Genomic DNA, 23,848 nt, shown 5'->3' with positions numbered 1-23,848 from the left:
CAAAGCACATCTCCTTGCAGACATGTATACTGCTAAGCATTAAGAGAAGGGCCACTACCCAGACCGGTTTCAACCTTTATTGAAGTCTCATCAGTGGTAGGCAGACCAAAACGTGGAGATACTAATGCAGAAGCAATAGGAGAGGTCATATTTACCTACAGGAGTTGCCAACAGGTGTACCACCTTATTATTGAATTACTCTGGATTTAGAGAAAGATGTTGAAAGTTTATTTTTCACTTGAGAAAGAGACTATAATAAATTTAGTTTAATCCTTTATCCAAGTGTAAGCAAACAATTCATCCATTAAAAGTTTGCGCCTGAAAATATCTTCAGGACTGAGGTAAGGTAGTGCAACAACCTTACCTCAGTCCTGAAGGTAAATATGACCTCTCCTATTGCTTCTGCATTAGTATCTCCACGTTTTGGTCTGCCTACCACTGACGAGACTTCAATAAAGGTTGAAACCGGTCTGGGTAGTGGCCCTTCTCTTAATGCATAGCAGTATACATGTCCGCAAGGAGATGTGCTTTGCATTATGGGAGATAATGAGACAAGGAGTGATAAGAGCTAGGTCCACCTTTGCTCGGAGTTGCCTGGTGTTGCACCACCTTACCTCAGTCCTGAAGATATTTTCAGGTGCAAACTTTGTTTGCTTACACTTGGATAAAGGATTAAACTAAATTTATTTTAGTCTAACCAAGTGAAAAATAAATTTTCAACATTAGTCATCTAAGCAACCTGTGTGTATGTCATGTCTTTTGCACTTGGGTTTAAAAGATACTAAAACATGTAGGAGTGGTAATGATACAAAGAGTACTGGTGTGTTGCTGATTGTAGATAACCAGACAAGATCTAAAGGGCAAGAAATGGGTTTTTTGAATTATGGCCAAAGCACTCAAGGCTATGAAGCCAGTGTATTTTGTCATTTAATTACATGTGGTCTTCTGTACTGTTTTGTGGGATAAAAAACCTCAAGTTTCTGGGAGAAAAAGCCTGCTATTTCCATATGAAACTATCACTGGGAGAAAACTGTTATTGCATAAATTGTGATAACTGAATTAAAAACATATACAGTATTATGACTCAGTGAATTCATATCACATAATGTGACTTTTTCCAAATCATAATTACTATTACCAATTTTGAAGCAGCTATGATTCCACATATTACTGTGGGAGTAGTTGGCTAAGTGATTAGCATATCTACTTTCCAACCAACAGGCTGCAGGATTGAATCCCACTGTGGGCATGGGTGTTTGACTGTCTTTAGGTGGAAGATGAACTTCATTATCCAGCGAGGCACCCAGGCTTACTGGACTTACAATAATTGTACTCTGTGTGAAAACTTGCTGCAACATTCATTCATTTCGATACTTGGAATGTAGCTACTTATATGTTATACATCCATTAGCTTAATTCAATCAAAGCATTAAAAAAAATGGGGCAAAAAATACAAAATTCTGATGTACAGATCATAAATAATGCAAGGTATCTAAAACACACAAAAAACACGTTTTCAGAATATTCTTTAATAAAAAAATCCTTGTTTCATTATTGCTGTTTTCTCAATCAAATAGGAATAATCAGAGTCATATTTCTGTATCTCCAAGACAGTTAACTTTAATTTATCTTCTTTTTTTAACTGAATGTAGAATAAGTACAGGTAAACTGACTTATCCTAGCACTAAGAAGAATGTCGTTTCATGTTTTCCAGTTTGTTTTTATTGTAGACATATATCACTTTCACCAGCACTATGGTGAATGTCATGTCAGTAATTGCACCATTATACATTAATTATAACATCATTAATGATGAGCAGGCAGTCAGTTAATTCTTCTCAGGCATGCAGAACTTTTTTCCTAGCTAAGACATTATAGCCTGAGATCATAATATTCATCCATTAATTGCTCTCTGCCGTTGATTTGTTTATTAATAAATTACATACATGCGTGCGTGTTTCATTTACTGCAGTTATTCCAATATATTATTTTATATGTTGTACTTTTTATGAGTATGAAAAATAATAAATTGCATTTTAAACTTTATTTAGAATAAATAATCGTTTTTCTCTATCAGTAGATGAGATCGCTATCTCTTGGGATTTCCAGTCTGTTAATAATGATATTCTCAGCTAACTTACATACAGCATCATGATAGCTGTGAATATGCGGCTTGTTGTCTTAGTAGATCACCTTTGATGAAACCTAAATGAAACAATAGTACAATAAGGGTAATTTTAGTTTTATATATTTTTATATTTTGAGATAATACAACAATCCCTCGATTAGTGCATTTTCGATTAATAAGTCATTTTTTTTGATACCCAAATTCGATTAGTGTGCCTATATACTTAAATGTTAAAGATTTTAAAAATTTTCGATCTATACATTTTTTATGGCTAATCATTTTAAAAAATCCCTCGGAGGATGAAATAATTTAGTTATCGATTTGAAATATTTTACAAAGTTATTTTTTAATGGCATATTACACTATTTACATGTACACTATGTTCCAAAATTTATGTCATCTGCTTTACATAGCATTTTGCTAATCATATCTCGTGCAATTGTTTTCCTTACTTTTTTATTTTAAATTATTTTCCTAACCTTTAATCGTGAGTAAAAGAATTAGTGAGCAAAAAAACAGAAGTGTGAAAATGATTCGAAAAGTAACCTGATTGGAAGAAAAACTTGAAATAATAAAGAAAAATGAAGAAGGCGAGTCCAGAGCAAAGATAGGACAAGAAAATACAAAGATGGGTGAGTCAACTGCTGAATACAGAGAGAAAGATAAGGCTACTTCAAGTTCATCCTGCATGCACTCGAAATCAAAGTATTATAATGATTGAATTAGAGAGACTTCTTTTTACATGGATCGAAGATTGTAACCAAAAATGGATCCTGTTAAACACTGGCCTTATTAAATCAAAAGCATCATCTCTTTATAACCTGGAAAGAAAGGGTTATCAATGATGGAAAAGAAGAAGAATTCCACGTTAGTGCTGGGTGATTTGAGCATTTCAAAAAAGGAAATAGCCTACATAATGTTCTAATCACAGGCGAAGTGCAGATGAGGAGATATCCAGAGATTTTGAAGAAAATTGTGTAAAAAGGGGACTATTGTGATTTAAACATCAGAGAAATCTCAGCCTGGTTATAAAGTCGCAAACTCGAATGAAATTACTGCTAGCAATATGCGAGCCATTTGGAAGCACATTCTTCCACATTGTGCAAATGATTTTAGAGGCTTTTCAAAATGAATCTAAGTTAATTAAATCTCATTCTGAGAAGTTGAGTGATTCCGACCTGCTAAATTTAGATGCACAGTGGGAAGATCTTGAAGAATATGAAGAAAATTTAATCACTGACAAGCCCAAAGAGGTTTCACAGAAACTGTGAAACCTCTTTGGGCTTGTCATCCCACAGATTCAGTTTGAGAATAGTTTTCATACAATTGAAGTTTTTAAGCAGCAATGCTTAGAGACTGACCCTGGTGAAGAGAGAACCAGTAAAATTTGCAGAAGAGGCAATAGGGCCATACCATCAGTTATATGAAAAAAAGAAACAGAATGCCCGCCAAACTACGTTAGCTCAATTCTCTTTTTAGAAGCAGAATAATGAATTAAATTCTGAATATGTTTTATTGTCTTTCAGCTTTATGGTTTTCCTTTAACTAGGTCCTGAGACATACTCTAATTCTTTTATAAAAAACGTAAGGGTCAAAAAAGAAATCTGAGGAACGAATTATATTTTCTCATAGGTTATATATTCGATTAGTGCATTTTCGATTAATGCGCCTGTTTTAAAGAATGCATTAGGTGCATTAATTGAGAGATTGCTGTACTTTAATTGTAATAAATTATTTGATTTCATGAAATATTTCTTACAATTAAAATATATAGCATTAACAGAAAAAATGAAATCCTAGTGTCAAGAACTTAATTTCTCATTCTTCCTATAATTTAAAGTTTTTATGTAAAAAAAATTGGATTACTTATCACACTTATAGAGTATTTAATATATTATGGAAGCTCATCTTCTCCATTAAGTATTAGGTAAAACAGACTTGTTAACAACCAAGTAACTTGGTTTGTTTTATAAGAACTGGGCACAGAACATCATTGTATGCTTCAGATAAAGAAGCCAGATTTTAAAATTAATTTAATGTGACAATATTGGTAAGTCTAATGTATTTAAAGAATAGTGATATAGAATATATATTCTTTAGAGAGGAGATAATATAACATGGGTTGCTTAAAAGTCAAAGCCAAATAACTGGAAGGAGATCTCCATTATCGTCTTTCAGGAATGCAGAGAAGCGACTGGACTTCTCACCTAATGTCCAATCCTCACCTTCACATGATGCACCTGTTAGTAGGTAATGGTACTGAGCAAATGAGGATGGGTTGGCAATTTGGGATTTAGCTGATACTGTACTCTCTATTGGTTTAAACAACAAATGCATATGATGGTACAACGATGAGATTTTGTGCTAGCTGGGCTGTTGCCCAGTTAAAGAAGGTGCCTGGTATTTTCATCAGGGAAAAAAGTGGAAAATGAACTACTGGAACAAGCTGCAACTCAACATTTAGAAGAAGAATAAACCTCACATGTCACAGTATGTGAGAAGAAGAAATGAAGAGAAGAACCATCAATATAAGGAGTATTAATGGAAAGGAAACTGAACTTGCAGAAGAATTGAAAAAGTACTATGTGAACATAATTGACATTACAGAGACAACACAAAAATAGGTGAGATCTTACTAAATAATAAGTACAGAATGTTATTTTCAGGCAATAATGATCAAGAAAAGGAAGGAGTAGCGATAGCATTCAACATCAAACATGAGGATAAACTTCTTGAGTGGAAGTCTAGTGCCAAGTAGTTATATGGGCAGACTTCAAAATGGAGACATGGAAAATGAAATTCATTTATGCCTATGATCCCACAGATTTTCCCAATGAAGAAGTGCAGGAATTTTTTTGAGTCATTAGAACAGGCACCTGACATAAAGAAAATGGAAAAAGTGGTTCTTGTCGAGGATCTGAACAGCAGAGTAAGAAATGAATCCCAACAGGCATATAGGAACAATTTGGGAAAATTTGCAGAAAAGGGCAAAGTTAATAATAATGATAAGTATTTACTGGATTTCTGTTCAGAACATGGACTAGTTATTACTACCACCATGTTTCAACATAAAGATGCGCACAAGTTCACATGGAGAGAAGACACAAGAAATAAAAAACATGTGGGAAGGCTTATGTGTTCGTCATACATTTTGATTAATTTTAATGGTACAGATGAGAATACAGACTGATAAGAAAATAACTATTCATTAACCTATTGCTGATATTTTGCTGGTATTCTATCCAGCATCTTCAGAGCACAAAAACAGTTTGTCACAGTACATGAGCCAACCACAATGTGGTATGACAATGAGACTAGTTTGAACAATTATAATGTGCAACATAAAGACTGAAGTCATAATTAGGCACCATCTATGTTGGGGTTAAAAAAAAAAAAAAACAGAGAGAGAGAGAAAGCAGGTATTAATTTGGTCTTAAGATGAATGTCTCCCAAATCTTTGGCAAATTGATACAGCCATACTTGTTGAGGTTTGGAGTATTGTTTCAAGGCCTCTGTTGATTCCAGGAATAACCTCTCTGACTTGTAAAAGATTCTGTGCAGCACTTTTGTTTTTTCCAATCGATCCTGTATGCAGGGGTATCTAAAGCATGGTCTGCTAGACCTGATTTGCCATAGCAATAGTGCCAGATGTATTTTTTTATGTTCACTGAGGTGGATATTCACAGTTCTTCTTGTTTGTCCCTAGTAGGCACAATCACATGAACAGGGCACTTCATAGACTCCTGGATGTAATAAAGGAGAGATTCTGTCCTTGGATGAATGAATGAGAGTTGCCAATTTCATATACAGTTTAAATGCAGCGTGTAGTTGGTGTTTGTTAAACACTCTATATATCTTTTCAGAAGGGCCTTTAATGTATGGGATGGTGAAGTTTTGCTGTAGTCTTCAGTGTTAGACAGTGGGGGGGGATTTCTGGGGAGCATTTAGTAGTTGGTTTATCTTATGGGGATTATAGCCATTGACATAAATGAGTGAGTCCAACTGAAACCCTTGATTTACTAAAGTCACAATTTCTCCTTGATATATTTCAACTATTTAAATTCATAGTACTGGCAGGTTATTTTACTTGGAAAGGGAAAATATAGAAACAATTAGATGGGACAGCTATGGGTTTGCCCCCTCCTCCTTAGTCAATTTCTACATAGAACATCTGGAAAAATTAGCTATCAACACAGCCACTCTCAAACCTAGTCTCTGGCTACGCTATGTTGATGATGTGTTTGCTATTTGGCCACATGGCCCAGACACATTGAATACATTTTTAGTGCATCTAAATAACCAGCACCCTAAAATCCACTTTACAATGGAACTAGAAGCCAATGACTGCCTACCCTTCCTGGTCACACTGATCACACATCTTCCAGAAGGTTCGTTATCATTTTCGGTTTATAGAAAACCCACATATACAGGGAGATACTTACACAAACAATCACACCATCACCCTTCTCAACAATATGGTATCTTAAAAACACTAACCCATAGAGCTAGAGCAATCTGTTTAATTACATTGCTCTCACTGCTGAACTTTCTCACCTATGACACACCTTCTTAACCAATGGTTATAATCCCCATAAAATAGATAACATACTAAATGCTACCCAGAAATCTCCTCTATCTACCACAGAAGACTACAACAAAACTATCACCATCCCATACATTAAAGGCACATCTGAAAAGATATCTAGGGTGCTTAACAAGCACCAACTACGCACAGTATTCAAACCTTATGTAAAATTAGCAACTCTCATCCGTTCACCTAAGGACAAATGCACTCCTTTATCACATCCAGGAGTCTATGAAGTGCCCTGTTCTTGCCATCAAGCCTACTATGGACAGACAGGAAGAACTGTGGACATCTGCCTCAGTGAACACAAAAAATATATCCGACACTGTCGGTATGGCAAGTTGGGTCTGGCAGACCATGCTTTGGATACCCCTGCACACAGGATCAATTGGAAAGAAACAAAAGTAATGTGCAGAAGCTTCTACAAGTCAGAGAGGTTGTTCCTGGAATCAACAGAAGTCTTAAAACCTACTCCAAACTCCAAACCTTAACAAGTATGGCTGTATAAATCTACCAAAGATTTGGGAGGCAGTCATCTTAAGACCAAATTAATATTTACTTTTATTTTATTTCATTTTTTCAAACATTCTAAGGCTATCATTTGGACTACTATTTCAAAACTTTGAAAATTTTTTTTTTTTTTAAACCTAGATGGTGCCATATTAGGACTTGAGTCTTGTGTTGCACACTGCAATTACGTTTACTAGACCCACTGTTACACCGGATTGTGGTTGCTTTGCATTTGTAACGAACTTTGTGTTGTGTGCTCTGAAGATGCTGGATATAATACCAGCGAAATATTAGCTTTTAAGTTAATAAATAGTTATTTTCTTAATCATCTGTGTCCATATCAAACCGTGAAATCTATTACAAAAATGGAGATGTCAAACTTAGCTCTTAATAATTTTTAATACCTGATGAGGCCATATGAACTACTGTGCAAAGATCTGGTCTTGGATATAAGGAAAAAACAGAGAGGATGCAGAGGACAAGTGACCAATAGGGTCTGTGGAATGCTTCTTTTGAGGATTTGTGAATTACAGATATTGACTGATAGGCGGGAGATATAACAGACATACAAATTACTTATAGGTATTTATAGGAATGATAGAGGAATTTCATAAGTACAGGACTACTGGGGAAAACTAAGGATCATCCCTGGAAAATGAGCAAAAGTGTGGTTAGTAAAGGTGTCAGTACTATATTTTTCGCTTGGAGAGAGTGGTGAATGAGTGGAATAGGTTACAGTGTTGTGGTTGCCTTGTTGGTGAATGAAATGAAGTATGAGTGCTTGGCAAAATGTTTCGGGTCTCACTTGATATGAATCTGTGGACTCCATGGATTTATCTGTGTAATAATAACAGGGAAATTTTACTTGCAGTTTAATTATATAAGATATAAAAAATAACAGGTTATGATTTTTTAGTGATTTTCTTTAAATATGTTAATTTTGTAAATTTTTCTTTAATAAATACAGTTGCAAAATATTAACCTTGACTTTTTAAATGTCTGAGTGTTAAATCAATATTGCTTCTGCATTGGGAAGCAAAGCCACACTCAGTTTTTTGAAGTTTATTAAAATAATCAGACGTTTACTACACCAACTTAATTTATTACGATATCAGAATTAATTCTTAATTTGTGCTGACAGATGGGAGGGATTTCAAGATAAATTTACTATCAGATTATGTCATCAATTTGCTTAAAAGTAAATTTCATAGAATGAAACTCCACTGATTTACTTAAAAAAATCAAATAGTATTATTTATTATTATCATCATTATTTCACACACATATGCTATACTCACCTGTCAAAACAGATCCAATCACTAAAATTACAACCATAGTTAAATTAAGTGGCATATCCCCATATGGTGTCAGCACCCACGATGTACCTAAAGTCATTATCACACCAAATATCTATAAGGAAAAAAAAAAATGAGTGCTATCCTAAAAAATGAATAGTATAAATTCTTATAATCAACATGTTAGAAATCATCCCTTTATACCACAAATATATTATTCATGCATTATTTGCACATAAACACAAGGTAAAGGTAATAATTTATTATAATGCCATATAAATTAAAGATGCCAAGAAATTAAATTCTTGGTTTAATCCTTTATCCAAGTGTAAGCAAACAAAGTTTGTATGTGAAGTAACCTCACGACTAGGCAACTTGTATATAGAGGCTAATGACTTCACATAACTTGCCTTAGTATCCCATAATGCAAAGCATATATCCTTATGGGTATGTACAATGTTATGCATTATGGAAAGGATCGCTACACAGACTGATTTTGACTTTTATCGAGGTCTCATCAGTGGGAGCCAGACCCAGAAGTGATACCAAGGTTGAAGTAATGCAGAAGTCATATTTCCATATATAAGTAGCCAAAAGGTGTCACACCTTATTCTAATCCAGAGTATTTTAGTATTAGTAATATTTCAGTCTGAAAATTACAGACCATCTTCAGTGGTAAAAAACAGTTGATACAAGGTTGAATGCAAACAATGGATTTATATGAAAGAGAATGAGCCGTGTGATGTTATATTGCCAGTAGTAACATTATATTCTAACTGAGGAAAAGTTGAATTATAACAGTATGAATGAAAAGTATCAAACTTTTCCATATTTTCACTTTATGACAGATAGTTGAGAAACCATGAGAATATAACAAAATCTGTATTTAAGTTTTCTAGATCTGGAAAAGGCATATGACAAGATAATAAGAGAGAAGCTATTCAAAACGCTATAGTTATATGGTGTCAATGGGGCATTATATCAAATAATACTTAGTCTGTCTTTATTTGAGTTGTAAGTCAGCAGTTAGAATTGAAGGAAGTACAGGAAGGTGGTTTAATGTTAAACCTGGTATTAAATTTAAATTTACAAGTCTGCAAAATTCCCTGACTAAATTGAATAGCTGTTGTAATAGATATGGTATGAAGGTCAGCATTAAAAAGACAAAGACAATGAAAATGTCAACTGCATTGAGAATGGAGAACCTATAGAACAAGTAAAACATTTCAGCTACTTAGGCATAATTTTTAGTGAAGATGGTATATTAAATATGGAATTAGACAACAGGATCAACAAAGCTGGTATAGTAGGAAGTCAACTGAATAAATTTATATGAAATAAGAGAGAAATTAGCCAAAACACTAAATTAGCTGTATACAAGACAGTGTTCAAACCAGTTTTAACTTATGGATCTGAGAGATGGGTTAGAAGTAAAACACTTGACTAAAGACTGGAGACCGCAGATATGAGAGTCCTGAGAAAGATTAGGGGCGTGAACAGATGCAATCTGTTCACGCCCTTAAAAATAAGGATATTAGGAAAGAACTTGGCATTGTCAGCATCTAGGAATGCATTAGCAGAGCTAATCTCAGATGGCATGGTCACTTAAACAGAATGGGGAGGAAATATTAGCAAAACAAGTGTTCTTTGCCAGGCAGGAAAAAGATCCAGAGGAAGACCAAGATACAGGTGGATTGATACAGTAAAAAGTGCCTTAGAAGATAGAAATATAAGATCTGATAATATTGGAGTCTTGACAGGTAACTGACTGATTTGGAGGAAAATTGTAGATAGGAAGTTAGTAATGATGTAAATTTTTCATGTAGTACTATCATATCCTGTACACCCCTTGAGAGTATATACCAGGAATTTGTTGATGAAGATGATAACTTTTCCATATTTTTGATAGGTAGTCATTCTAATTCAAGTTCAGGCAGTGAAGCAAGGCTTCAGCACTCTACTTAAATAAATGTTCAAGTTTGTATGAACAGTGATGTAGTAGGCGTGTTTCAGACCAAAGATTGTTGTGGTCTGTTGGAAGTTTTTTCCTTGGTTATACTATAAATTAAAGATACCAAAAATTATATACTTAGTTTAATCCTTTATCCAAGTGTAAGCAAACAAAGTTTGCACCTTTAGTATTTTCAGGACTGTGGCAATTCATATATAGAAGCTAATGACTTCACGACCTTTATTTAGGTCTCTTCAGTGGGAGCCAGACCCAGAGGTGATACTAAGTTTGAAGTAATGCAGAAGTCATATTTTCATATGAGTTGCCAAAAGGTGTCACACCTTATTATTAAATTACTCTAGATTAGAGAAAGTTGTGAAACAACTTCCAACAACTTTCTCTAATCAATTAAGTCCTGAAACTTTATTTGGTTACACTTAGATAAAGGATTAAACCAAGTATATAATAGTTTACTTCATGTTGAGCCAATCCAGATTTATTGGATTTCCTGTGGAAATATTGTTTGATATTTGAGAGTTCTTCCTGTAATTGATGAGGAGTCGAACAATTAGTCTTAGCTCATTGAATTAAAGACTTTATAATTCCTGTCTTTTGAGAAGGATAGTGTACAGATTGTTGAAGAATGTAGGGTTAAGAAAAAGTGGGCTTTCGATAAACAGATGTAGTTAAATCACCTTATGGTAAGTGGATGAGAAGAATGTCTAGAAAAGAAAATTTGTCTTTTTCAATTTCCATAGTGAATTTGATACAAGGATGTAAATTTCTCTTTTACTATGAGATCATTCAACTTATCAGGAACTGAATCAACCCCCCCCCCCCCCCCACACACACACATGCAAGTTAAGAAATGAAACTCCCTTCTAGACAAAGTTATAAATTAAGATACAAATACCATTGAAAAGCTAAAAACTTATTTTGCAAGGAAACCTAGGTTCTATGGTTTACCAAAGATCCATTAAAAAAAAAGTTTCCATATAACCCACTGATTTTATGGTGAGCTTCGATATCGAATATAGAATCCTTATTTACAAACATACCTCTCAAGGAAACATTGCAGCTACTTTCTGAAACATTCCCACAAGATACAGTAAAACTATTCGAATGTGCGATGCACTCTGGATACTTAGTTTGTGAAAACATATTCTACAACCAAGTGGGGAAGGAACTGCCATGGGAAGTCCACTCTCCCCTACTCTGGCCAACTTTTATTTAGAACATCAAGAAGACATCCTCTTTTAATCCATACATACTCAACCTTCATTTTAGGTTCGGTTTATTGACATTTTTGCTGAATGGCCTCACAATAAAGAAAGTCTACCAATGTTTTTAGCTACTATAAATACTTTACATATCTGCACGGTTAGCTGAGTAGTTATGCCCTCTACAACCATAAGCCTGGGAAAGGAGCATCCTGTGTTCAATTCTTGTCACCGATGTGAAGTGCTTAAGGATCTTTCTCAGACATAGCCCATGTTAGCCAGTCTTGGGCATGGACTGCAGGGTTTTTCTCCCCAGTTTATCTAGGGTTTGGGGGTAATGACCCCACCTCGTAGTGAAACCCAGAAATGGGAGGCCAAAGGCCCTACATGGGGCTGTAGTGCTAAAAAGAAAAAAAAAAATTATATCCTCGTATTAAATTCACTATGGAAACTGAAGAAGACAACAAATTATCTTTTCTAGATGTTTTCATCCACTTGCCATCAGGTGATTTAATCACATCTATTTATCGAAAGCCCACTTTCACTGAATGCTACATTCTTCAACAATCTGCAAACCATCCTTCTCAAAAGACAAGAATCATAAAATCTTTATTTCAATAAGCTAAGATTAATTGTTTGACTCATCAATTACAGGAAGAACTCTCAAATATCAAACCATATATGAAATTAAATGGCTTCTCAGAAAGGTCTACACAACATCTGTTTGACTCCTACAAACCTAACCTAAACAACAAGGAAACAGTACGTTGAGTTCCAATTCCATACATTTTTGGTGTTTCAGAACTGATTTCTAGAATTCTAAAGAAATATGATTTAGCAGCTACTTTTACACCCATCAATAAACTCAGGTTATTTCTCCTCTTCAAAAGATAAACACTCTCTGATGTCTCTCCCAGTTGTACACCTGGGAGAGCGTTTTCTTTGTTCTTTGTGACCACGTCTATACAGCAATCCCTCTATTAATGCGCCCCCAATTAGTATGTCATTTTTTTTCGATACCCAAATTCGATTAGTGTGCCTATATACATCTTAAAAATAAATGTTACCGATTTTAAAATTTTTTCGATAGATACATTTTTTATGGCTAACTATTTTAAAAAATCACTCGCTAGGATGAAATAATTTAGTTACCGATTTGAAACATTTTACAAAGTTATTTGTTAATGGCATACTCCACTATTTCCATGTACACTATGTTCCAAATTTATGGCATCTGCTTTACATAGCATTTTGCTGATCATATCTCGTGCAATTGTTTTCCTTACTTTTTTATTTTAAATTATTTTCCTAACCTTTAATCATGAGTAAAAGAATTAGTGAGCAAAAAAAATAGAAGTGTGAAAATGATTTGAAAAGTAATCTGATTGGAAGAAAAACTTGAAATAATAAAGAAAAATGAAGAAGGCGAGTCCAGAGCAAAGATAGGACAAGAATACAAAAATGGGTGAATCAACTGCTGAATACAAAGAGAAAGGTAAGGCTAATTCAAGTTACATGCACTCGAAATCAAAGTATTATAATGATTGAATTAGAGAGACTTCTTTTTACATGGATCGAAGATTGTAACCAAAAATGGATCCTGCTAAACACTGGCCTTATTAAATCAAAAGCATCATCTCTTTATAACCTGGAAAGAAAGGGTTATCAATAATGGAAAAGAAGAAGAATTCCACGTTAGTGCTGGGTGATTTGAGCATTTCAAAAAGGGAAATAGCCTACATAATGTTCTACTCACAGGCGAAGTGCAGATGAGGAGATATCCAGAGATTTTGAAGAAAATTATGTAAAAAGGGGATTATTGTGATCAACAAATATTTAATATCAATGAAACAGCCTTTTTTTTTGGAAACGAATGCCTTCCAAGACTTTTCTAGCCAAATCAGAGAAATCTCAGCTTGGTTATAAAGTTGCAAAGTCGAATGAAATTGCTGCTAGCAATATGCGAGCTATCTGGAAGCACATTCTACCTAATTGTGCAAATGATTTTAGAGGCTTTACAAATGAATCTAAGTTAATTAAATCTCATTCTGAGAAGTTGAGTGATTCCGACCTGCTAAATTTAGATTCACAGTGGGAAGATCCTGAAGAATATGAAGAAAATTTAATCACTGACAAGCCCAAAGAGGTTTCACAAAAACAATTTGAAAACAGCAGTGCTTAGAGACTGACCCCTCTTCTCTTCACCAGGGTTCAGTTGCAATAGGGTCACACCATCAGTTGTATGAAAAAAAGAATGCCCGCCAAACTATGTTACTGAATTCTTTGTTAAGAGCAGAATAATAAATTTATATTCTGAATGTTTTATCATCTTTCAGCTTCATGGTTTTCCTTTAACTATGCCCTGAGACATACCCTAATTCTTTTATAAAAATAATTAACAGTCAAAAATGAAATCTGAGGAACAAATTATACATTTTCCCATAGGTTATTATATTTGATTAGCGCGCTAAACATACCACTATGTATGTATCTCCCTTATCGATTGCATTTGTCACTTCATTATAATAAGTAAATTTCTAAAATGCAATATTCATTTAGCAAATCCATGTCACCCATATTAACAAACATGCACGTAGACTCTTGGATGTGATAAAGGAGAGCATCTGTCCTTAGGTGAATGGATGAGTGTTTCCAATCCAAGAGTCTACGAAGTGCCCTGTTCATGTCATCGAGCCTACTATAGACAGACAGACAGGAAGAACTGTGGACATCTGCCTCAGTGAACACAAAAAATATATCTGGCACTTTCGCTATGGCAAGTCGGGTCTGGCAGACCATGCATTGGATACTCCTGCACACAGGATCAATTATAAAAAACAAAAGTGCTGCACAGAAGCTTTTACAAGTCAGAGAGGTTGTTCTGGAATCAATAGAAACCCTGAAACATACTCCAAACCTCAACAAATATGGCTGTATAAATCTACCAAAGATTTGGAAGACAGTCATCCAAAGACCAAATTAATACCTGCTTTTTCTCTCTCGTTTTTTTTTTTCCAACTTAGATGGTGCCTAATTAGGACTTTAGTCTTTGTGTTGCATGCTACAATTATTCATACTAGTCCCACTGTTACACCAGATTGTGGTTGTCTCGCTACTGTAACAAACTTTGTTTGTGTGTTCTAAAGATGCTGGATAGAATACCAGTGAAATATTAGCAATTAAGTCAATAAATAGTTTTTTCTTATCAATCTGTGTTTGCATCTATACCATTAAAATCCAATCAACATGTGCGACAAACACATAAGCCTTTCCACTTGGGTAAGAGATTAAACAAGAATACGATTTCTTATCAAATATAATTTACTTTGTAAGCAAGTGAAGAAAACTTGCTACAGATGATCACTTCACAGTCACTCTCACCAAATGGAGAAAGATATGACATCCCATTTATAATATCCTCTAATGAGATGATCAAATCCAAGTTCCTTGATCCTCATGGACTTTGTTTCTACATAACAGGGAGCACATGAGGTTCAAGGGTTTTGGATCTGATCATCAGAGGGCAACTGCCTAGATGACAAGAAATTGTATACTTGGTTTGATCCTGTGGTTCTTAGCCTTTTTTATGCCTGGCGTTTCCCTTTTTTTTTTTTTTTCAAATATTTGTATGACCTGGTGCCCCCTGCTTAATTTTACACTAGGTTAATGGCTCAATAATTTTGCTTTTATTATATTAGTAGTATTATAATGCTTACTGTCCCCCTCAGCACCCAGGGGGGGGCTACTGCCCAGGTTAAGAACCACTGGTTTAATCCTTTATACAAGTTTGCACATGAAGTAACTTCACAACTGTGCTACTTGTATATATAGAGGCTAATGACTTTGCATCACTTGCCTTAGTAGCCTTAGTTTAATCCTTTATTGGAGTGTATGCAAACAAAAGTGATACCACGGTTGAATTACTGCAGAAATCATATATTTCCCATGTACAAATAGTGAAATGATATATCACCTTATTATTAAAATGGAAGGGATGGTGTGGAGTACATAGCCTCTCCTATTTAAATGTCACCCTCACCTTCTTGTGGTCCATCCTGTTCTAAAAGTACAAACGATGCTCTGGTGACCAAGTATGGGCAGTATAATCTTAACAGAGTAAATGCTGTTAGATCTGCCTGTCCAGATGTGTTAGGTAGCAGCCCTACCACTGAACTTACTCAGCGACAGGTTAGTAACCTGCCATCCAAAGAAAAGCCAGAGGGACTATCAGGGAAAAGACCACAATTCAGGAAACAGTAAACAAAATTAGAAAAAGGAACACATAATGAAGATTGCAACATGGAATGTGAGAAGCATTGCACACAGAGAAGAACTTGATAAAATACTAAACCAAGCTAACATAAAGATATGTATAGTAACAAAAACAAACAACTATGCACACATCTACAGCAATATACAATATTGTATATTACAACTATTTGAATGAAAGATTAATAGAAATTAGACTCAAGACATTAAGAGGCCACATAACAATAATTGGTGTATATTCACCAGAAGAGGGAAAAGAAGAGGACTAGTTTATAAAGAATTACAGAATGCCATAGATAAAACAAACAAAACTGACTATTTACTACTAGCAGGAGATTAAATGCCAGAATAGGAAACAAAAAATACAAAACAAACATAGGTAAATTTGGCGAAGATACATATAAATGGTTGCAGACTGCGCAAATTTGTCATTTATAATAATATGAGAATAATGAATTTGGTATTTAAACACAAGGAAATACATAAATATACTTGGTCAGCCAGAGGATACAAATCAGTCATTGACTACGTTATAGCACATTTTAAATTAGCGGAGTTAATTTTAGATATAAGAGCATATCGAGGCTTTGAATTAAAATCTGATCATTATATGGTATCAGAAAAAAAAAAAAAAAAAAAAAAAATTCAATTTAAACCAAAGTGGCTAAAAATACATAAAATTGTAAATTCTTACCAATCAAGCTACAAAATTCTTCATTACAGGATCCCCAAGTTAGACAACAATATCAAAAATGCACAAACTTAAAAACAGAAATCATACATGAATCAAGTGACAAAGATGAATGGGAAAATTTGAAACAAATTCTCATAAAAGCAGCAGAAACCTTAGGAATAAAGCACAAATGGATTAGAAAAAGAGGACTACGAGACTGCAACAAAGAAATAGAAAATATAATAAAAACAAAAAAGGACAGTTACCAGAAATGGCTAAATTCCAAAACAATAGAAGCAGAAATAGAGTATAAAAGAAACAGTGCAATTGCAAAACGAGAAGTAAGGAAAAAAACAGAGAGAGATGGAACAATTTCGTAACAGAACTAGAAAAGGATATATTTAAGCCACAGTCCAAAACCTATAAAGTAATAAAATACATGAATAAAGAAATAAAAGAAAAGGTAAAAATACAAACAATGGATGACCTATTTCCAAAATCTCTGAACAGATGAGAACAATGAAATAAAAATTTATAAAACAAAGAATGACCTAACACAAAATATCACAATGTTAGAACTGAAAAATACAATAAAGAAGATGAAAAATAGGAAAACACCAGGAGAAGACAATATAAATATAGAACTATACAAAAATGCATGTAAAAAATGTAATGAAAGACTTCCAAAATTTTTTAATATTGTTTGGATATCTTTTCCAGATATAACTCTTGTTAGGAGTTTTTCCAGCTGCACCCTCTCACCTCTGCTTTTCAATATATATATTATTATTACCTCACACCTCCAGAGAGTCCAAAGACTCATCGTGGGAGGGCACCTACTCCAATAACTCTTTATCTTCACCAACTACAACCAACCTCAACTACTGTCATCATCTACTGCCCACCATCACCACTAGTATTCTAACAGACAATCAAACATCCATGCCCACGGCGGAATTTGAACCCACAGCCTTTTGGCTGGAGAGTGGATATGCTAACCACTCGGCCAACCAGTCTGGCCAATTATTGTTTTATATATATAAAATGATAACAATCTGGAAACAATATAAATCATTTGGTACACAAATAACCCCACAAACGATAGATAAATACACTACTATTTGCAGATGATCAAATAGTATTAGCTACATCAGAAGATGACTTACAAAGATCATTAAAATCATTAAATGATATCTCAAAACAATATAATATGATATCTAAAGAAAAAACAAAAATAATGGCATTCAAAGGAGAAAACTCAATAAGAAGTAAAATAGTGATAAATAATAAAATATTAGAACAAGTAAATATTTTCAGATACTTAGAATGTGATTTATCATATAAAGAAGAATAGACACCAAAATATCAAACTTTGTCAGAGTCAATGGCATAATAAATAATATGTTTAAGCCATCTCTAGTATAAAAACACACTAGAATCAGACTATATAATGCCTTGTCAAAACCAACTCTACTATATGGAAGCGAAACGTGGACCATAAAAAGCAGGGGGTGGGAACCTTTTTAGTATAAAGGACAAAAATTGCTAATTTAAAAACTTCTGCAGGCTACTGGCAAATTTTAACTCTTATATATAGTGTATGTAGTGTGCAATATATATATCTCAATAAGTAAATGTGCAACATTCTCATCTGATATGGTATCTTTTAATTACAATTGTGTAGACATAATTATAACAATCAAGCAAAGGCTATATTTAATTTATTTAAAAAATGATATTTATTTTATTTTAACTGAGAACTTTATTAAAGCAATAATAGCATAACGAACATTTCATCAAAGTTAATGAAGCTTACCTTTAATCTTAAACTTTTTAGTGAGAAGGCTGAAACTTCTTTTTTTGTGAAAGCTTAAAAATATTAGCCGCCCTTGATGAGATGGCTACTCGTAGTTCACTCTTGTACGAAGGCGATTTTTTGCCAGACTTCATTTTGCAAAAAATTGCTCGCATTGATAAGTAGTAGAAAACTGAGAAGCTGTTTTCAAGGCGTTATTTTTTTAAAGAAGGGAATTTCTCAGAATCAACAGATTTGTAAAATTTCAATATAGGTAGATTACTATATTTTGATCTCCAAGTGTTATCACACTGCAAATCTATCACAACTCTAATTGCAAGGAATTGGAAGCTTCCTCAGGGCATATATCAAAAGGTGTTTCAAATATTTGTAACTCAATTCTTTGATTTTTTATATCTTCAAATCTCCTTTGAAATCGATTCAAAACACTTTGACACTCATCAACATACTCACTTGTTGATTTTAGATTGTGTTCTCTTAATTTTGGAAAATGTGTAAAGCAGTTTTTTTTCAGTTGGGTAAGAAATAATTGGAAATAATTGAAGCATCGATTCAAAGCTCTTGATATGAGTGAACAGAGAGGTCATTAGCTGATTGGGGCCTTGTAATTTCAAATTTAGATTATTCAAATGACTAGTTATATCTACTAAAAATGCTAAATCAGTTTGAAACTTTTCATCCTCCAATTCTTTAATGGGGACGCCTTTAATGTCCAAGAAAATTTTCACTTCGTCTTTAAGTTCATAAAATCACTTGAGCATTTGAGCTCTACTTAGCCACCTAACTTCACAATGGTACAAAAAGTCCCCATATTCGGCTTCAAGATCTTCCAAATTCTTTGAATTCTCTGTTGTTCAACCCTTTACTTTTTATCAAATTAATGGCCTTTGTTACTACATCCAATTCATGACGCTGTTCATCTTGAGTGACTTTGCACATAGATTTTCCATATGAATGAAGCAGTGGCAAACAATTAAAGTATTTGGGTTCAATTGACATTTCTTAAATTCATTCTTAATCAGAGCCATGAGCCCTTTTTCACAACCTACCACGGGTGGAACGCCATTTGTAGCGAGAACAATTAGTTTTTCATATGGTAAATTGAAATCCTTTAATGCTGAATTGACCATTTCATATAAATCTTCACCTTTAGTTGTCCCCTTCATTGATTTTAAAGCAAGAAATTCTTCTCGTATATTGAAATCTGTAGTTATTCCCCATATAAATACAGCCATTTGTGCAGTATTTGACAGATCAGTAGTCTCATCGATGGCTAATGAGTAAAACACAAATTCTGCTGAATCTACTTTCAAAGAAGTTTGGATGGCATCAGCGATATCTTTAATATGGTCAGAATTCTTGATAGGCTAATATTTTTAAACAAACTCAGTTTTTCTGGACATAAAATCTCGACAGCAGTAAGGATGCAATCTTTCACAAACTCACCTTCATTATGGGTTTTAAGTTTTTTAGCAATTTGTTCACACAATGCATAACTAGCTTGAGTTACAGATGGTCTTTCTTGAATAAGCTTTTAAAAAGAGATTGGCTTTTGATTATATTTTCTTTCAAAGTTGCTATCTTGTCTAAACATTGTGATCCTTTTAAATTTTCATATTTCTTATGCTTACTCAAATAATGTCGTTCAAGATTATATTTTTTGTAAACTGCAACATGTTTGTTACAAATAAGACAAATGCACTTGTCATTAATTTCAATAAAGAAGTATAGTTCTGTCATTTTTCACAAAACAGAGCACATTCACCACTTCTTTTATGCTTTTCACTACAACTTGTCATTTAAAAAAATAAATTGAATAAAGTTGTCAATTGGTTATTTACAAGGCACTCGCAATACTGCATGAGAAAAACAAAGTCAAAAGTCAATATGTTTTGACGCGGGAAAATGTCATGGCAGTGATTGGGACGCAACCAATCAGAGAAAGTCTGAACTTTGCCCACGAGAAATGCTCCTGATTTCTTTTTATTTTAATGGCTGGTCTCGATTTGATGGTTGCCAGACGTATGACGATCATATTTTATGTAATATAGTTATTTTTGATTTTGAATATTTAATTATTTAAATTTAAATAAATTTAATTATAATAAATTTAAATTATTATAAAATTTTATTTACATGTACATACGAGTACATCAGTAAAGGGGCGAATTGAAATAGACTCACGGGCAAAATTTTGCCTGCAGGCGAGGGGTTCCTCACCCCTGATAAAAAGGAAAGATGAAAAACAAATTCAAACAGCAGAAATGAAATTTCTCAGAAAAACAGTTGGATATACCAAGCGGGACCATAAAACAAATGAAGAAATTTTACAATCCCTGAATATAAAACCAATTAATTACTACATAAGACAGTATAAACAAAAATGGATAGAACATTTAAATCAAACGGACAACAGCAGACTCAAAATATTATACAGATATAAAATAAGCGGAAAAAGAAGAATCGGAAGACCAAGGAAGAGATGGCATGAGACCAGAACAGGCCACCTGGCCTAAAATCCATGTTAGGAAGAAGAAGTAGTGAAAAGATGTATCACCTTATTATTAAAATACTCTAGATCACAGATAAATGTTGAAAGTTTTTCCACTTGCTAATACCATAAATTGGTTTAATTCTTTATCCAAGTGTAAGCAAACAAAGTTTGCATGTGAAGTATCTGCAATTACTTTTATACAGAGGCCATTGACTTCACAGTAATTGCCTTGATATCCCATAATGTAAAACACGCCCCATTTCAGACATGTATAATGCTAAGCATTATGGGAAAGGCCACTGGCCAGACCAGTTCTTCGGGGTCTGGTTTCCACTGATGAAATCTCAATAAAGGATGAAATTGATCTGGGTAGTGGCCCTTCCCATAATGTTTAGCATTATACACATTTGAAAGGGGGAAGAGTGTACTTTGCATTAGAGGACAATAAGGCAATTGATGTGAAGTCACTGGCCTCTCTATATATCACGTCCCAGTTGCAAAGATACTTCATGCTCACACTTTGTTTGCTTACATCTGGATAAAGGATTAAACCAAGAATATAATTTCTTGGCATCTTTAAATTTATACAATAAACAGTGCCCCCTGCCTTTCTGCTCAAAAAACATGATATCCCTCTATCTCTCTTCCTGTCATATGTCATCCTCACTGAATCACATCCCACTTATTCCAACAAATTTTGGGTGAATAAACTTGATCAATGATTTTACTCTCCTTATTTTGGATATTTCTAGCATTCATAAAAGTTGATTAGCATGCAGAATTCAAGCTATTTCCTGAAATAACATTTTCCTCAAAAAAAGGATTCAAATATATTTTTAATAATTTCATTAATAATGGGCACAATCCTAAAAAAATAAACAGGCTATTTATTTTTCTGAGACAAACTAAGAGACAACCATTAGATCACTCCAAAAGTATAGTAGTTCCTCATATTAACCATCCTATCAGTCACATGAATAAAATATATCAAAAATATATGCTTTGTATTCATATTATTTCTATAATATAAAGATTATATTGTCTTCAATGGACACTTTGCATCCATATAATTATGGACTAGTGGCGGCTCTTAAGAATTTGTAGTGGTGGGGCTGTAGCAATAAAAGTAAAAAAAAAATCGATGGAAGTTTTTTCACTTGGCTATGCTACAATTATATATTTGGTTTAATCCTTTATCCAAGTAAACAAACAAAGTTTGCACCTGAAGTATTTTCAGGACTGGGGCAACTAGTGGAAAAGAAGGGAATTGCCTTAGTATCCCATAATGCAAAGCACATATCCTTGCAGACATATATAATGCTATGCATTAAGGGAAAGGTCACTACCCAGACCAGTTTTGACCTTTATTGAGGTCTCGTCAGTGGGAGCCAGACCCAGAGGTGGTGATACTAAGGTGGAAGTAATGGAGAAGTCATATTTCCATATGCCAGTTGCCAAAAGGTGTCACACCTCATTATTAAAATTATCTGGATTAGAGATGAGTTGATGGAAGTTTTTTCACTTGGCTATGCTACCAATTATATTTACAATATACAAAGTGCATAAGACAACAGCACGTAAAAGTACATATGCAAAAGAGGAGAGAACTAGAACAGTATGAAATTTCCAAAATTTAAAGAGTTCTGGATTTTCATTTTTATATGTTACAATAGTTTAAATTAATGTAACTTGCCTGAATCTTCATAGCACACTAAATATATGCATAGTCTGCACCATTAAAATTAAAAATAACCTAAAATCATTGGGAGTCAGGTCATTCTTTATAAATGGTTACCTCCAATAAGAAAGAGGGACAAGATGCAACTGATAAACACCTAGCATGCATTAATCAGCCTAAAGGCAGGAGGGATTGGTATATATAAGGTGAACAAGTTAGCTTCCTAATTAATTGGACAGAGACCTAATGATGGACATTAGTTCTATATTCAATAAGGAAGCTTAGGGCTAGCTGTTCATCACTTGTGTCCCTTCTTGTCTTTGTAATTGGAGGGAACCAATTATGAAATTGACTAGTTGCCAACATTTTCAGGTTATTTTTTATGCTAATGAAAGAGATTTGAATATGGCAGAGATTGACTTCAATTTGGATTTATATAGGTCAAATTTATTTGAAACTAAGTAAGAAAATACCGACAAGTTTCACCAACTTAGCTGTTTGGCTTCTTCAGGGTAAAAATAGATGTAAAACAACTTAAACTGTTCACTAAAACTATTAATGAAGGAAGAACCAAATACATTTATATTTCTCACAAAAAACAGAAGAATGTGTATATCACACGCATAGAGCATGTATGATCTCACTTGTTGTTATGTAGAAACATTCTGTAATTAGCAGCAAGATTTAATTCTGACATGCTTAAAGATCTTATGAGGGTCTTCCAAATATCAGGCAGAATTAATCCTTGGTTTCTATTTAAGTTATGTTTAAAATGGGTCACTGCTATGGCTTCTTTTATGATTCGGGAGCGGAAATCCTCCTCTAAGTAAGCCATGGAGCTTTTGTCCCATTCTATGGTTTGTCCTGGAGAAATGAAATGCTAACCCCAAGTTGTCTTCTCTGTTATTGTTTACGTCTCCTACCTGTTCCTTTATTCTGATTTCAAAACTTCTAGAGGTCTGACCAATATAGTTTAATACGCATAAACAGAGGATATTGTAGAAGCATATTTGAAGAAAGGATGACTGACTGTCTTTCGGAGATCTTAAGAATTGGCATATGGTCTTTGAAGGTTTAAAAGCCACTCGTATTCCATGTGGCTTGAGGAGTGTAGTAATCTTATTGGAAACTGTCCCCGTATACGGAATCGCGATAGTGGAATTATATTGTTGTGGGGGGGGGGTCACAGAAAAGTATCTTGTGGATCAATTTTCTTAGGTAACCATTGT

At 33.9% G+C, this 23,848-nt stretch overlaps 1 protein-coding gene across 3 annotated transcripts in view; it reads right to left on the bottom strand.

The window, feature by feature from the left end:
* Positions 1-1,570: 1,570 nt before the first annotated feature.
* The window catches only part of LOC150093134 (choline/ethanolamine transporter flvcr2a-like), a 203,069-nt gene continuing 180,791 nt past the window's right edge, over positions 1,571-23,848 (bottom strand). For all 3 annotated transcript variants that reach the window (XM_090413323.1, XM_090413325.1, XM_090413322.1), the window contains exons 10-11: positions 8,522-8,633; positions 1,571-2,205 (exon numbers count right to left, since the gene is read on the bottom strand). In XM_090413323.1, coding sequence (XP_090269449.1) covers positions 2,150-2,205; positions 8,522-8,633 — 168 coding nt within the window. In that variant the 3' untranslated portion in view covers positions 1,571-2,149. The remainder of the gene's footprint in view (positions 2,206-8,521; positions 8,634-23,848) is intronic.

The sequence above is a fragment of the Typopeltis vanoorti genome, chromosome 24 (genome assembly GCF_054136105.1).
Source record: "Typopeltis vanoorti isolate ZY-2024b chromosome 24, IOZ_Tvanoo_1.0, whole genome shotgun sequence".
Lineage (NCBI taxonomy): Eukaryota > Metazoa > Arthropoda > Arachnida > Uropygi > Thelyphonidae > Typopeltis > Typopeltis vanoorti.
The sequence above is the reverse complement of the archived record's forward strand: the minus strand, read 5'-3'. Positions and strand labels throughout refer to the sequence as shown.